The sequence below is a fragment of the Mustela lutreola genome, chromosome 13 (genome assembly GCF_030435805.1).
Source record: "Mustela lutreola isolate mMusLut2 chromosome 13, mMusLut2.pri, whole genome shotgun sequence".
NCBI lineage: Eukaryota > Metazoa > Chordata > Mammalia > Carnivora > Mustelidae > Mustela > Mustela lutreola.
In genome coordinates, this window is record NC_081302.1 from 34,356,790 (window position 1) to 34,373,220 (window position 16,431).

Here is a 16,431-nt window from a genome sequence, read left to right on the forward strand (position 1 = left end):
TCATGTATGTCAAAGGGATATATGAATTACCTAATGAATGAGTAAATAAAGAATCAAACATATAAAACACAACATAAATGCCAAATGGTATTACTAATTTAGATGAAATACAGGTATTGGAGAAAAACAGTAATTAAATGCCACATAGGTTAGCAGCTCAGCAGAAAAACAGACTGACTTTCAGAATTAGGCATCAGAGAGCCTACTGAGCCTTGGACTTGAAAAGAACTAAATGACATAAAGGTAACTGAGTATCAGATTCTGCCAGAGCACTGCAAAGTATGGTAAAGATCAGATGTTTCTGAACTGTAGCATTCAAATATTTTTAAAAATTAAATTAAACATCCAGAACAGAGGAATAGGATTTTTGAGGAACAGAAATGTATTAACAATATGCATGTATACATGTTAATGCTCATATACATGTTACATACATATACTACGTAAACATACACTCACAGGCAGTACACACACACACTCTCTCTTTCTCTCAAATACCAATAGGACCGTAAAGAAAATGTGTGCAGGGGCTTCTGGGTGGCTCAGTCCTTAAGTGTCTGCCTTCAGCTGGTGATCCCCAGGTCCTGGGATCGAGCCCCACATTGGGCTCTTTGCTCAGTGGCAAGCCTACTTCTCCCTCTCCCACTTCCCCTACTTGTGTTCCCTCTCTCACTATGTCTCTGTCAAATAAAGAAATAAAATCTGAGGAAAAAAAAAAAGAAAATGTGTGCAATAGGAACGGAATGTTGATGAAATAAAGGATCTGACTAGGTAATCTGTTAGAAATGCTTCATATGTAGTGCTTAATTTTTTCCAGGATAAAGGAAGTATTCCATATTTAAATAGCAAAAATATCTGTACAATACAGAATATAAGGTGGGTGGATAAACTGGTTCACAGAGCAACTCTGTTCTATCTGTAAGACGTGGGTTTATTGCAAACAGTACAGACGCCTCAGACAGTACTTGGGTATATATTTTCAAAGTCTCAGCCTTCTCTATAATACACTCTTAAACCACAAGGGAGACCATCTTCAGCACGCGGGTCTCTAAAACTGCATATGATGATTATTATACTCTGTGTTCTTCCAGTGTGTATGTAATTACTCAACTGAAGTTTAGTCTCCATAAGACGTATTTCATAACAGTGGAAATTTACCTTTAAAAATACAAAGCTTCCATGCGTGACTCATAAAGCAACTACAAAACAAATCTCCTTATAAGCACATCTACCGTGAATGGTATATTACACCCATAACTGTTCAATTCACTGTTAATTATTACTCAGAAATTCGTCTTTATGGCTCTGTGTCACCTGCTATATGAAAACATATTCCTGATATAATGTACTTTAACTTCCTGGATCAATATACCCTGGCTTAGCCTCACAAGGCTAAGTAGTCTTTTCTTCTTAAACTACTAGTTAAGAATAAACTGAGAACTGACAATGGGAAAAGGAAATTTATGCTAAGTATTCTCTTTCTGTGCTTCCTTCAGTTCTGGGCCATAGATCAAACTACATAACTCAGACGGTCTCTGGTGGCTCGGTAGAGGAGAGTTTAACAGTACTACCTTTAGAATGGATTATTACTTTAATGATAGGGAAATTTAAAGTACTTCATAGTGATAACTCAAATGCTAGCTTTTAATGTGTTCATAATGATTTCATTTTGGTACCTATTTACTCTAACCTTTCTAGACACTGAATATAAATAGGTAAATTTGCAAGTTGGGGTTGGTATAGTGGCATTGTTTTATTTTCTAAGACAATGATAAAATTATTCAGTTCCTTAAAGAGCTTCTATTGTATAAGCTAGAGACATATTTTAAAGAGTAATCATTTAACTGAAACCATAAAACTCCTAAGAGAAAACATAGGCAATAAACTCTGGGACACCGTTTTTTTTTTTGGATCTGTCTCCTCATATAAGGGGAGCAAAAACAGACATAAATAACTGGAACTATATCAAACTAAAAAGCTTTGAAATAGTGAATGAAACCTTTGACAAAACAAAAAGGCAACCTATAGATAGATGAATGGATAAAGATGTAGTGTGCACATACACACACACACACACGGGAATATTAGTCTGCTATAAAAAAGAATGAAATCTTGCCATTTGCAAGAAGATGGGTGGACCTAGAGGTATTATACTAAATAAATTTAGTAAGATAGAGAAGGACAAATACCTCAGGATTTCACTTTCACATGCAATCTCCAAAACAAAACAAATGAACAAACAAAACAAAACAGAAAGACTCATAAATACAGAGAACTGGTGGGTGCCAGAGGGAAGGGTGGGTGGTTTGGACAAAACAGGTGAAGGGGATAAAGTGGTGCAAACTTCCAGCTATAAAATAAATAAGTCATGGGGATGAAAAGTACAGCATGGGGAATACAATCAATAATACTGTAATAAGTTTGTATGGTGACAGATGGTAACCACACTGGGGTGAGCATTTCATAACATATATAAATGTTTAATCCCTGTGTTGCACACCTGAAATTAATATAATATGGCATGTCAATTATACTTCAATTTAAAAGGTAATCAATTCATGTAAATATTCCTTACAATTAAAATCAACACCTAGCAAGAAGGATAGGCCTTTTTAAGACATGATTACTTGGTAATTGTTTTGAATGGGACATCTGATGTTTAAATTTCAAATTAATGAAGGGCAAAAGGAAAGGAAGTAATATTTACTGAGTTTCTCCCATGCACCAGAAGCTTTGCATATGTTATTTCATTTAAATTTCACATCTAACCCTTGATGTTCATACCAGTAGCTGTAATTTACAGGCACATCTACCATGAGAATAGAAACTGGCTGATGTGTATTCAAAGTCCAGGATAATTCCTCTACATTTGAAATGTCATTGGCTCCAAGTAAGAGAGATGGTAGACAGACTGTGGACTGTCAGGTAGACTGACTTGTGGACTGGGCTATTTCATTCATGTCATGTGGGTACGTTTAACAGCATCTCTAGGGCCATAATTACACTACTAAAAGCACCTTAATTTTTCACATTAAAAGGTAGTTGATTCAATTAAGAGCAAGATTTCATATCCTGTGACATACTAGTTCAGAATCGATTAAAATATTTATATAGCGAGTTCATGAAACGTAGCTTTAAAGGATCCAGATTTTAGCACAAAAATATTTTTTATAGTTACTTTTGTAACTGACATAGCTTTCATGATGATGTTGCTGTTATTAAGGGAGTCTTAATTTTTGTCAAAATTCAAAATATTTTGAGAAATGTAATTTCTCATTTTTAAGATAACTTTCAACATAAACATTTGTTTCATGTAAGATAAATACTAATAATAGCAAACATTTACACAGCATTCACAATGTGTAGGCACAGTGCTATACATATTACAAAGATTACATTGTTTAATCCTCAGAATAACTATATGAATTAAGTGCTGCTAGTACTAGAGTATCACTCGCATTTCACAGATAAGAAAACTGGCTCTACTGTCCAATAACAGAGCCATTAACTGGCCACAGGTGGCAATTAAAATTAACTTAATTAAAATAAAAAATTTAGTTACTCATATGGGTAGTGGCCATACTGGACAGTGCAGAAGACATGGAGTATTTTTACTATTACAGAAAGTTCTATTGAACAATGGAGGTTTAGCGAGTTTAATGGACTGGCTTTAACTCAAAACTAAGTATTGAGCTAGATTTAAACCCATGTAACCTATCTATAGAGCCTGTACTCCCTTTTAAAATCTGTTTTTTAAAAACAACTTTATTTGGAATATTTCGAAAGAAGAAGGAAAATATAACAAACCCACAATTATCTACCACCTACCTTTAGCAATTATCAATTCATTAAAGCTCCACTTAAGGCACTCTTCTACACTATTTTTTTTTTTTTCCTTCTCTTCCTCAATCATATGAGTTAATGAAAAATTCTCCCTTATTCAGAATAGAACATAGGGAGGCAGTATAACATAATGGTTAGGAGTATAGAATTAGGAAGCAGACAGACCTGGATTCAAATTTTGACCCTACCACAAAGCTGTATGTACATTCTTAGATAACAAGTTGCTTAATTTCTTTAGGGCTGAACTTCATCTTGTTTCCTCCTATAGGTATTATTTTTCTCTATATTAAATCTTTTCAACTCTTAAGTCTTAGTAAAATAAATACTCAAATTTATTTGAAGGTAACTGTGAAAAGGTAATTTTATCACAGGACTTTAATGTTCCTGCTCCAAGATTAAAAAAGTAAAAGGAGATTCTATCCAAAATTTCAAATATATTATAGGAAGAAATACATAATATAGGAAGCAAAATTTCTATTTAGGGTTCTTCCCTCAATTTCCTTAAGATAACCAAGTGTCTAGTGAGTGATAAAACATAATTTCTATTGCCCCCAATAGCTACTTACAGAAGAACTGCTTAAGTGATTCACTGAATTATTTTAATTAATTTCTTAATTTGGTTTATTTACTATTTAATAAATTTAATTAATGTAGGTTATATATATTCTAAATCTAATTTTTAACTTTAAAATTAATCCAGGAGTAAATTATTATTTATATTGACATTTGCAGAAATATGATTTAAAAGTATTTTATCATATCATCCTGAAATTAAAAATTAGGAGTAAAGTTTTGAATCAATTATTTTGGTTGGGTTGAAACAAGAGAAGGTAATTATTCTGATTCTTCAGAGAGAACACCCACTCATACATGGTTATATACCTTAGGAAATCTGAATTTAATAACTATAGTCTCCTAATTATTTTTCAGTTCCTTAATTTAACAGTTTCTATTCCCATCTATTTCTCTGCTTCTACATTTATGAATTGGTTAATAATTTATCTAAGTTATTCTAACAATCTTAAAATCCAATAACTGAGCCAATTAATCAACAACCCATGAGTTAAAACATCTTTCTGTATAACATCATTCTTTCACTTCAACTTAAAAAGACTAAAATGATTATATAGGTGAACAGGTAAGGAATCTGAATGACTATTAAATGGAACAGGTCTTTTGGGTAAGGGGTCATGTAAGAAAACAATTTCAGTTGAAGGAAGTGAAAGGGATTTATTTACATTTAGGTAATTCATGGGCTACCTCATGTAGAGTCAGGGGAAGAAAGGCCTAAAAAATTGCTTGGCGAAGTCAACAGAATCTAAGCAAATGTGTATATTTTGTGTGTTTAAAAAGTCATTTTTGGGGGTGCCTGGGTGGCTCAGTGGGTTAAAGCCTCTGCCTTCGGCTCGGGTCATGATCCCAGGGTTCTGGGATAGAGCCCCACATCGGGCTCTCTGCTCAGCTGGGAGCCTGCTTCCTTCTCTCTCTCTGCCGGCCTCTCTGCCTACTTGTGATCTTTCTCTCTGTCATATAAATAAATAAAACCTTAAAAAAAAAAGTCATTTTTTGGGGGGGTGCCTGGGAGGCCTAGTTGGTTAAGTGTCCAACTCTTGGTCTGGCTAAGGTCATGATCTCGGGGTCCCTGTTCAATGTGGAGTTTGCTTGAGACTCTCTTTCCCCCTCTTTCTCTGCTCTTTCCTCCTGCTTTCTCTCTCTCTCTAAAATAAATAAATAAATCTTAAAAAATAAAAATAAATGTCTCTGTAGAGAAGACTCAGGAATTTTTACTTCCTATAAAGTTCCCTAAATGATCCTGATGTATCTTCCCTCTGCATCTCCCCCACCCAATGTGCGCGCTCTTTCTCTCTCAACTATACAAATCTTAAAAAAAAAAAAAAGGTCATTTTTGGGGTGCCTGGATGGCTCAGTCAATTAAGTTTCTGACTTATAAACTCAGCTCAGATCTTGATTTCAGGGTCATGAGTTTGAGCCCTGTGATGGGCTCCACACTGGGCATGGACCCTACTGAAAAAAGAAAAAAGTCATTTTGACTCCACAAATGGTATCTGATTATATTCCTCTTCTTCCTTTGGTCAAGAATTCTAGGGAAACGAGGACAGAATAGCTGCTTATATTTGAGGGCTGGTGGAGTGCTTTGTTAATAAGCGCATTATTATTTCCAGGCTAAGACTTCTGATTACAAGGTGGAATGTGAATAACTAATGTGACCCAGTTTCTCGAAGATAAATTACATTTAAGACCATGTTCACTATTTACATTTTTTCTTCATAATTCACAAACTTAATTCATGGATAGCAGTATTATGCTTACATTGCCTTTATAATTCAAATAAAAGATTTATAAACGATTTACCTGACATCCTTCTCAAGTTGTGTAATACACTCCTTCAGGGAATCAATCTTAGAATCTCTCTGACGCACTGATTCAATGAGGTATCTGTAAGGCTGTTGAGTCTGGTTTAACAGAGAATTGGCCCTGTTAAGCTAAAGAAAAACAGATTTCATGAAAATCTAAAAAATTTTTACAAGAAACTAAGGTTATCCAAAATGCTGTAGCATGGACACAGTACTCCAAAACTCCCTTACACGAATTACTCAGAAAAGTGTTTCCTATGTAACTTTGAAGGTTTTAAAACTTATTAATCAATATAACTATTCTTTATGATAATAACAAGTAATAAATTAATAGGAAAGAAAAATTTTATTTTATTTTATTTTTTTTAAAGATTTTATTTATTTGACAGACAGAGGTCACAAGTAGGCAGAGAGGCAGGCAGAAAGAGAGAGAGGAGGAAGCAGGCTCCCTGCTGAGCAGAGAGCCCGATGCGGGGCTCGATCCCAGGACTCTGGGATCATGACCCGAGCCGAAGGCAGAGGCTTTAACCCACTGAGCCACCCAAGCGCCCCAGGAAAGAAAAATTTTAAATAAAATATGAATTATTACCAATTTTAGGGATGGGTCACCTCAATGTTTTGCCATTTTTTGGTGTGAGAAGATATGTAACATAAAATTTCTCTCTTTTAATAAATATTCTTTAGCTAAAATAAAAATCTTTTATTTGAACTTTCTTTATTAAAAATAACATGACATTATAATTTAGCATTTTTCTCATGTCTTCATATTTCCTTCCATCTTTATTTATAAAATTGAAGAACTGTAGCTAAATCATTATGTATAATGAATTTTCTAAGAAATTATAGTTAAAATATAAATAATATAAAATTTAGCATTTTAACCATTTTAGTGTACACCTTCAGTGGCATTAAGTACATTCACAATGTTGTGTAACCATCACCAGTATCTATTTCTGGAATATTTTTATCAGTTGCAACAAAAGTATCCATTAAGTAAAAACATGCCCCCCCATTCTACTATCTGTCTCTATGAGTTTGCTTATTCTAGATATATAAGGGGGATCATATAATATTTGTCATTTTGTCTGCTTATTTCATTAATGTAATGTTTTCAAGATTCATCCATTCTGTACCATGTGTCAGAATTTCATTCCTTTCTATGGTTAAATAATATTCCATTGTGTGTTTTTTCACCTGTTGATGAATATTTGGGTTGTTTTCACTTTTTGGGTATTGTAACTAACGTTGCTACAAATAGTGTTGTATAAATATTTTGAGTTCCCACTTTAATTCCTTTGGTGTTCTACTCAGGAATGCAATGAAACTGCCAGGTTCTATGGTAATTATATATTTTTTTCTATATTTTACTTTCTGAGGAACTGGCAACTGTTTTCCACAGAGGCTGCCTCATTTTACATTCCTATTAACAATGCACTTGGTTCTACTTTCTTCACATCCTCACCAACACTGTTATTTCATGTGCCTATTGGCTGTTGTATAGCTTATTTGGAGAAATATCTATTCAAGTATTTCACCTATATTTTAATTAGGTTGTCTGCTTTTTTGTTGTTGGGTTGTAGTAGCTCTTTTATGTTCTGGATATTCCTTATTTGACATATGATTTGCAAATATCTTTTCCCATTCTGTGGGTCTTTTGATCACAAAACTCTTTAATTTTCATGAAGTCCAACTTTCCTAGTTTTTCTTTTGTTGCCTGTAATTTTGGTGTCTTTTTTTTTTTTTTTAAAGATCTTACTCATTAATTTGAGAGAAGAGAGAACATGAGCAGTGGAGAAGGGCAGAGGGAGAGGGAAGCAGGGAGCCTGAGGTGAGACTTGATACCTGAGCGGGAGGCAGAAGCTCAACTGACTGATCCACCCAGTTGCCCCTTTTGATGTCAGTTTTAAAGAAACAATTACGAAACTCAAGATCATGATTTCCTCCTGTGTTTTCTTCTTTGAGTTTTATATTCTCAGCTCTGAAATTTAGGTCTTTGATCCACTTGGAATTAATTTTTGTATATAGTGTAAGGTATGGGTTCAATTTCAATGTCTTACATGTAGATATCCAGTTTTATCATTTCTTGAAAAGACTGTCTTTTTTCTCATTAAACGGTCTTGGCAATCTTGTTGAAAAACCATTGACCATATACATGAAGGTTTATTTCTAGGCTCTATTCTATTCCATTAGTTGTATCTATCTATTCTTATGCTAGTACCACACTGTTTTGACTACTGAAGTTTTGTAGTAAATTTTAGAATCTGGAAGTGTGAGTCCTCCAACTTCATTTTTCCTTTTTAAGATTGTTTTAGTCATTCATTGTCCCTTGAAGTTGTATATGAATTTTTGGATGGGTTTTTCTATTTTTGCAAAAGATGTTGTTAGGATGTTGTTAGGGATTGCATGGAATCTGTAAATTGTTTCAGGTGGTATTGTCACTGGGTCTTCTAATCTGTGAATGTGGGATGTCTTCCATTTATTAGGTCTTTTTTTTTTTTTTTTTTAAAGATTTTATTTATTTATTTGACAGAGAGAGAGATCACAAGTAGGCAGAGACGCAGGCACAGAGAGAAGGGTGGGGGGAAGCAGGCTTCCTGCTGAGCAGACAGCCCGATGTGGCACTCTATCCCAGGACCCTGATATAATGACCTAAGCGAAGGCAGAGGCTTAACCCACTGAGCCACCCAGGGGCCCCCCTTTTATTGGGTCTTTTTACATTTAAATTTCTTCAGGAATGTTTTGTAGTTTTCAGTGTACAAATATTTCTCCTGTTTGATTAAATTTATTCCTAAGCATTTTTCTCTTTTGGATGCTATTACAAATGGAACTGTCTTCTTAATTTCTTTTTGGATTGCTTATTGCTAGTGTATTATGTATAACTTTATATTATGTCTTTTCACTTTACCTTATATAATTATTCTCCTCAGCTCTGAGAGTACCTTAATATATGATTTTCGTGGTGACAAAACTGTCTAGGAAGCCAAGGTCCCATAATTATATTGCTTATAGTAATAAACATTTAGGATGTTATCCATTTTTGACTAGTTTAATATTGTAACAGACTTCAAAATTAATTTTTTTATTTAAGTTTTCCTTGTCAAGTTTTTTCAGACATAAGTTGCACTAAGGTTAAGGACTATGTAATGCTCTCAATATGTAAGACCAAAATTCTTTCCCTAAGGATTTTATTTATTTTTTAAAGATTTTATTTATTTGTTTAACAGAGAGAAAGAGAGAGAGAGAGCACATTAGCAGGGGAGAAGGGCAGAGAGGGAGAGGGAGAAGCAGGCTCCCTGATGAGCAGGAAGCCTGATGTGGGGCTCGACCCCAGGGCCCTGGGATCATGACCTGAGCCTTAGGCAGACACTTAACTGACTGAGCCACCCAGGTACCCCCCCTTAAGGATTTTATTAACTTCTATACCCAACCAACCTTAGTTCTTTAAATTTTTTTTTATTGTGTTTGCTCTTTTCCTAAGCAAATATAAAATGTAGGTCAGTATAGGACTAAACACAGCACTGTCAGTATCCGTAAGCCCATACTTTGGTACCTAATCTGTTCTCAGTAAAAGTATTCTGAAGTTTGATATGTGAAAACTGAATAATCTCTATGAAAGTGGTGGATACCTATTTTAAAACTGGGGGGTAGAGAAGGGAGTATTTTAACACAGAACAAAAATACTACAAAATTCCTACTTTATGACCTTAACATGGTCTTTGACAATAAAATTCTAGCCTTTTATATGTTTAAATATTTTTTTCTTCTTTCCTTCATAGTCACTAACAAGTTCAGTGGAGGCTAAAAAGATTTGCTCTTTTTTTCTGGGACAAGAAATGATTTCTATTTTTTTTTTCAAGTGAATTACATTTATGATATATATATATATAGAGAGAGATAGATATTATATATATCTATATTATAAGATCTTAATAATATCTATATATATAGATAATAATATCTATATAATACCTATATATATATAGATATTATTAAAATCTATACATAAAACTTATTTTGTTACTGCAATTTTTTGGTGTTCTACTCACATAGAAGAAATGAACGATTAGCAACCTAGAAGCTGAAGGTGTAGAGAACAGTAGGAAGGGTATAGTGGAAGGTACAGTGGAAGGCAGGAAGAATCAAAGGCAGAAAGAATCATTGTTAAAATCATCGGCCATGAGATCTAGGTGGGCAAGGAAAAAAGGGAATCCAAAAGGTGATTGACCAGCTAGCTGTTAAAGAATATCTGCTTGCTGATTGAGGACTACATTTTAAGTTACTCAAATGATTCAACTAAATTATATTAGAACACTTCCTTTTGGTTACATTAGCCCAAGAAAAAAATTCCTCAAAGAAAAGGAAATGAACAGTGAAAGAAAAGACGACTTCATTTTTTGGACATGATTCATTACAGCAAAAGCAAAGCCATAAAGAAAAAAAATACCACAAATATTTTCTATAGTTTGGGTTTTAGTGTCTTTTTTCCTTGCTTTGGTAATCATTCTTTTAAATCTATTACAATGTCACCGGAATCTTATTACTTACTCTACTAAGTTACTTTATGAACATTCAAATATGCAGCTGGATAAAAATAAAGCTAAGTTCTACTTACCTGTATAACCAGTTTCACTAGTCAATTAAATCAAATAATTGCCTTGACTTTGTTTTCACGGAACTGACCTTAACTGAATAAACTGAACTGACAAGTTGCTTTGTGTTTCAAAGTGCAGAATAGTGGGGGTAGGGTGGGGAGAGCCGTGGTGGGCTGGTGTTGCTTGGGGTACAACTTCAGGGAAGCACTAAAGGCATTTAGAAATTGTAGTTAGCTGTAGTCTAGGATGAGCTATGCTTGAAACTTATCAGATCTAAATTCAACTGCATAAAAAGCGTAACAGCAGTCATTAGTATTAATTATTTTGGTTCCATTTTTATCCTCACAGCAATTACATATGTTAGGTTTTAGTATTATAAACAAAATTAGGGGCCCCCACAGCCTTACTTTCAAAAGGTACCTCTAATACACAACCTACAAACTCCTCCCTCTCTGGATAATAAGGACTTACTATAGTAATGCCAGTCTTATGAACCTATTTCTCTATAAACCTGCAAGATTTTAAATTCCAAAATTTATTTTTATTTTTTAGGGAAAATACATGTCTGTCAATGAAAAGTAATGCTAATACTGATTCTTGAAATAACTGTAATTTGACATAATTTAATTCCCATGTATGGTTTTAAAAAGTCTTTCTGTAACTATAATACTTAGTATTCAAAAGGTTACACAATCATTCCCTTTGCCTATTGTTAGTAATCTTTTCCTTATAGGAAAGCCTTAGTAATTAGTGACTCAAGAATCATATACGTAATAAATGACTCAGGAGTAAACCCATGACACTACATTTTACAGAATTGTTATCCTTTGTTTCAATAAATTGTACATATGATTCAGAGAAATGCAACACCTGACTAAAACATAATTACATATTTTGATTCAAATTTTAACTTACTCTTGGATGATAATCTAAAATGATATATTTTCTCTTAAAATTAAAAAATATATATACAGGTGACCATATTTCGTTGTAATTTTCCTAAATGTGGGATTTTTTTTTTCTAGTGGAGATTATTTTTAAAGAAACTCCTAGAAAAGGAGCTCTTTCTTGCTAGAGACAAAAATGCATTTTGTTGAATAGAATTTAACATTGAGTTAGTTTCTGTGGATAAAATATATACAAGTGATATTTTCTAGTACTGGTCCTGATTTTTTTCTTTTTTTTAAAGATTTCATTTGTTTATCCAATAGAGAGTAAGCAAGAGAGAGAGAGCAAGTATACAAGCAAGGGGAGCAGCAAGCAGAGGGAGAGGGAGAAGCAGGCTCCCCGCTAAGCGGGGAGCCCCAGGTAGGACTTGATCCCAGGACCCTGGGTCCATGACCTGAGTGAAAGGCAGATGCTTAACGACTGAGCACACAGGCACCGCTGGTGGTGGTTTTTGTGAAGAAAATTCCACATATCATTCTCTAATCTTTTTGATTGTGCCACGGAATGTAAAATGTCTATTTGAGGTCCAATATGGAGCAACACTTTGGTACTAATTCTCTGTGTTCTCAATCTGTAGGAGTAGTTCTCACACCTAGTTAAATCATCAGATCACTGGGGAAAATGTTAAAAACCAGTGATTTCTGGGCCCCACCCCAGTCCCAATGAATCAAAATGTCTCAGGGCTAGTCTTAGATTCTGGTAATCAGTCAAATTTGGAAAGGACAGCTGTTGCAATCTTGGACATGCTGCAGGACACTCCATCCAACTATTTTAGCAGACTTAACACTACACATAAATCATCTTATCTCCTGAATTTACCATCCTTCCCGTTAAAACCACTTTCTTATCCCATGTCTCACATGGTGAATAACATCATCATCTTTAAGAGGAATGATATTTAAGTGACACAAATCAACCAATTAAGATGCCAGGTTTGCACTGGAGCAGGTTCCTGGAGAAACTGTGGTCCACAGGTATCTCTTTGTTGGTGGATGGTGAGGAGATCCAGGGGCTTTCAGGAGAGGCACAAGGACAGACAGGAATGATATGCAGGGGCTTAGGGCAACAGCCGTGTACGGTGTTCTTGCAAATATTTTATTTTATTTTTTTTAGGTTTTATTTATTTATTTGAGAGAGAGAGAGAGCAAGCACGTGCTTGGGCAAGTGGGTGGGGAGCAGATAGGTTGGGAAAGAGACAAGCAGACTGTGCAATGAGTGTGGAACCTGATGCAGGGTTCGATCCCAGGACTCCAAGATCATGACCTGAAACTAAGAGCTGGACGCTCAACCAACTAAGCCACCCAGGCACCCCCAAATATTTTCTTGTTTTAATAACCAACAGCAAGGGCATGCTAACTGATCACCAGCCCTGCTCTGATCCTGAGACTATCAAAGTATGGTAATAAGGTGATATTAACAAGATAAAAGGAGAAATAATAGATAATAAGAGGAAATTCTTGAGTAGAATGTTAAATATTTCAGAGTAATCAGCATGGCTGTGACAGACTATTTACTCATAAGTCACAGAGTACACAAGACTGTAGTGTATTATTTTTTTCAAAGTGTGGCCATGCATCACTTTTATTAGAGTCACAAGAAGAGCTAGTTAAAAATGCGGGTTCATGAGTTTCATTCCAGACCTACTTCATCACAATCTCTGAGGGCAGGATCTAGAAACCTACATATAAAACAAGAATCTTTGGTGATTCTTATAGTCACTACCGTTTGAGAATCCCTAGTGATGTGTCTGAACAGTGCAAAGCGGCAGATACACGAGGAACACCTATAAACCAGGGTTGTAAGATGAAGACATCTGAGGGAGAATGGTGTCGTCATTCAAAGAGAAAACAGAATTTCTAGATTATCTATAAAATCTATAATGTCATGCCACAGATCAGGAGACCAAAAAGAGAATACTGACAATTAGGAAGTCAATGATGATCACTGAGGATAGATGACATTAGTGATCACGGAACAGATGATAAGGGAGGATAGCAGAAGGAATTAGGTACAAAAGAGAGGGGTTTACTTTAGAAAGTTACTGATGTCCACCCACCCAAAGACAACACCCACACATAGTCTCTCTCATTTTTTTTTGGAAGAGGGACCAAAAAGGGTGGGCAGGGGGCAGGAAGAGGAAGTGAAGATACTAAAGAATCCCTGGGTGAATGAGATTAAAGGAAAAGAAATTTAGATGACCTAGTTGTAACAATGAAGCTATGAAGATGATAGCAGATGATGGACCTGATGGTTTTGAGGAGTGAAAGTGACCTGCAGTAGGGATAATGAGAAATAGGACAAATACAGAGAAATAAAAACACTGGGCCATAGGAATGAAGGCCTGGTTGATGTTCAACAACATGAATTTGTAATGCTTTCAAGCAGCAAAAGTAATAGGTTTCCACAAGAAATTTTCAGCACATGACCACAACACCAAAGAATTTTCTCTCCCTCTCTCCTTCTTTCCATTAAGCATTTATAGGGTAACTATCAGATTGTAAGGTAATACGTGAAAGGTAGGGAACGTCAAGAAAAGCCTGATGGATGAATTTAGTGACCAACCAATCTGGGGTACTGGTGAATGTTGTGATTCGATGGTTGATAAGGCTGGGGAGGAAGAAAAGTGAAGCCAAGAGGGGTTTGATTGGAAAATACGAAGTGTTTATGAATGTGGAACACACAATGAGTGCAAATAAAGCGCAGAGTTAGTGGGAATGAAAGGACTGGGAGAGCTGGACGGACAGGAGATTAGAGTCAGAGAATGGAATTTTCAAGTTCAAGTGTTTTAAATTTCTTGCCCCTGAGAAATTCATTTTAATGTGGTTCAATTGTATAACAGTCCTGACAGCAGTGGGGAGGGTGTTGCTGTGTGAGTTGTAATAGCTCTTAAAAAAAAGTGTAGTCATTCATGAGTTATCAAGGCAAACCAGTAAGGTAAAAAGTTTAAACAATTTGTTTGATGTGTAAATAGGATACAATTTATAGATAAATCACTGTTTTCCTTTACTTTGGTGGTGGCCGGCATTTGGTACCTATACACACACACACACACACACACTCTCTCTCTCTCTCTCTCTCTCTCACATGAACTGGTATGTGAACCTATAAAGTGCAGGCTTACAGAACAAATTCTAGTATATTGTCTTGAATCCATGTAATTGAGTTTTTTCCAGAATGAACCATACAAAGACTTCTTGGCTGAAGCACTTGGCAAGGTTAGACACAGAGCTGTTAGAAAAATGAAAGTGAGTGTTTTGTCCATAAAACATTTTGGTCATTCATATGGTAGATAAATATATGCTCTTCACTAAAATAAAAAGTTTAAACCTTATAGGATTCCACATCAGAACCTCGAAAACTAAGAGACAGAATGGCAATAATTAGCCTCTTCACAGTAGGTCTTCTTCACAAACTTTCAATTTAATTTTCCCTCACATCCAGTTACAGGATATCTCGAGCCTCCACAAAATACATGAGAACTTCTACTAACTTCCCAAGGGGTGAAGCGCCACATGAAATACACAGTAGCACAGAGAAAATGAAGTCTATGCCGAATTTTTCAACATTACAAAAAAGCAAGTTGTTACCTATTTCAAAAAGTTGACTTCTCACTAGACCAAGTTACTTTCCGGGGGGGTATTTTCCTGCTCCCAACAAAACCAGCTGCATGGACTGCCAAACTGTACCAGTGGCAAAAGGTGGCCCGAGTTATCTGCAGAGAAAAGGAGCCACTGACATCGTCTCCCTCCTTTTCCTTTTCATCTATTTCTTCTCCGTGGTATTCCGATTTCATTCCCTTTCTCATCTTGGTTTTTAAGACTCTGTTATAGCAATTTTAGGTTTGCAGCAAAACTGACTGGAAACACAGGGAGATCACATATACTTCCAGCTTCCCCATCCCACAATCTCCCCCAGCGTCAGCGTTTGTGACAATTGATGAGCCTACACTGACACCCTGTTGTCACCCAGAGTCCAGTGTTTACATGACGGTCCACTCTTAGTGCTGTACATTCTCTGCGTTTGGACAAATGGATAAGGACACGTGTCCACAGTTACAATATCACAAGCAAAAGTCGACCCTAAAAGTCCCTTTGCTCTATTTATTCATCCGTTCCTCCCTCCTAGCCCCTGCAACTGCTGATCTTCCTACCGTCTCCATTTTGCCTTTTCCAGAATATCATATAGCTAGAGTCATACAATATGTAACCTTTTCAGATTGTCATTGCCTGTTTATAAAAGCTATTTTTTCACCTTCTGCTTTGCTTTTCTGTTTCTTCTACCAAATATAAAACATATTGTTTTTAAAATGAATGAATGAATGAATGAATGAATGAATTTATTTATTGTGTGTGTGCACACAAGCGGGAGGGGCAGAGGGAAAGAGAGAACTCTGCCCTGCTGAGGGCAGAGTCTGACTCCCAGGGATTGATCTCATAACCCTGAGATCATGACCCGAGCCAAATGCTTAACTGACCTCGCCACCCAGGCGCCCCGAACATACTCTGTTTTAAAAACTAAAAGTAATCTGCTCATTTGGTTGGAAAATATTTCGATGCAATTATTTTATTTGGAACTTTTTACAACTGAGAACACTGAGGCACAGAGAGGTTAAACAACTTATCCAAGTTTACACAGCAAGTAATTACCAGAAATGGCATGTCTGGCTCCAGAAT

The 16,431-nt window shown here is 35.6% G+C and overlaps 1 protein-coding gene across 2 annotated transcripts in view; it reads right to left on the reverse strand.

Moving 5' to 3' along the window:
* The window catches only part of PIBF1 (progesterone immunomodulatory binding factor 1), a 196,281-nt gene that overhangs the window by 29,273 nt on the left and 150,577 nt on the right, over positions 1 to 16,431 (reverse strand). For both annotated transcript variants that reach the window (XM_059144436.1, XM_059144437.1), the window contains exon 15: positions 6,217 to 6,347. In XM_059144436.1, the coding sequence (XP_059000419.1) occupies positions 6,217 to 6,347 (131 nt within the window). The remainder of the gene's footprint in view (positions 1 to 6,216; positions 6,348 to 16,431) is intronic.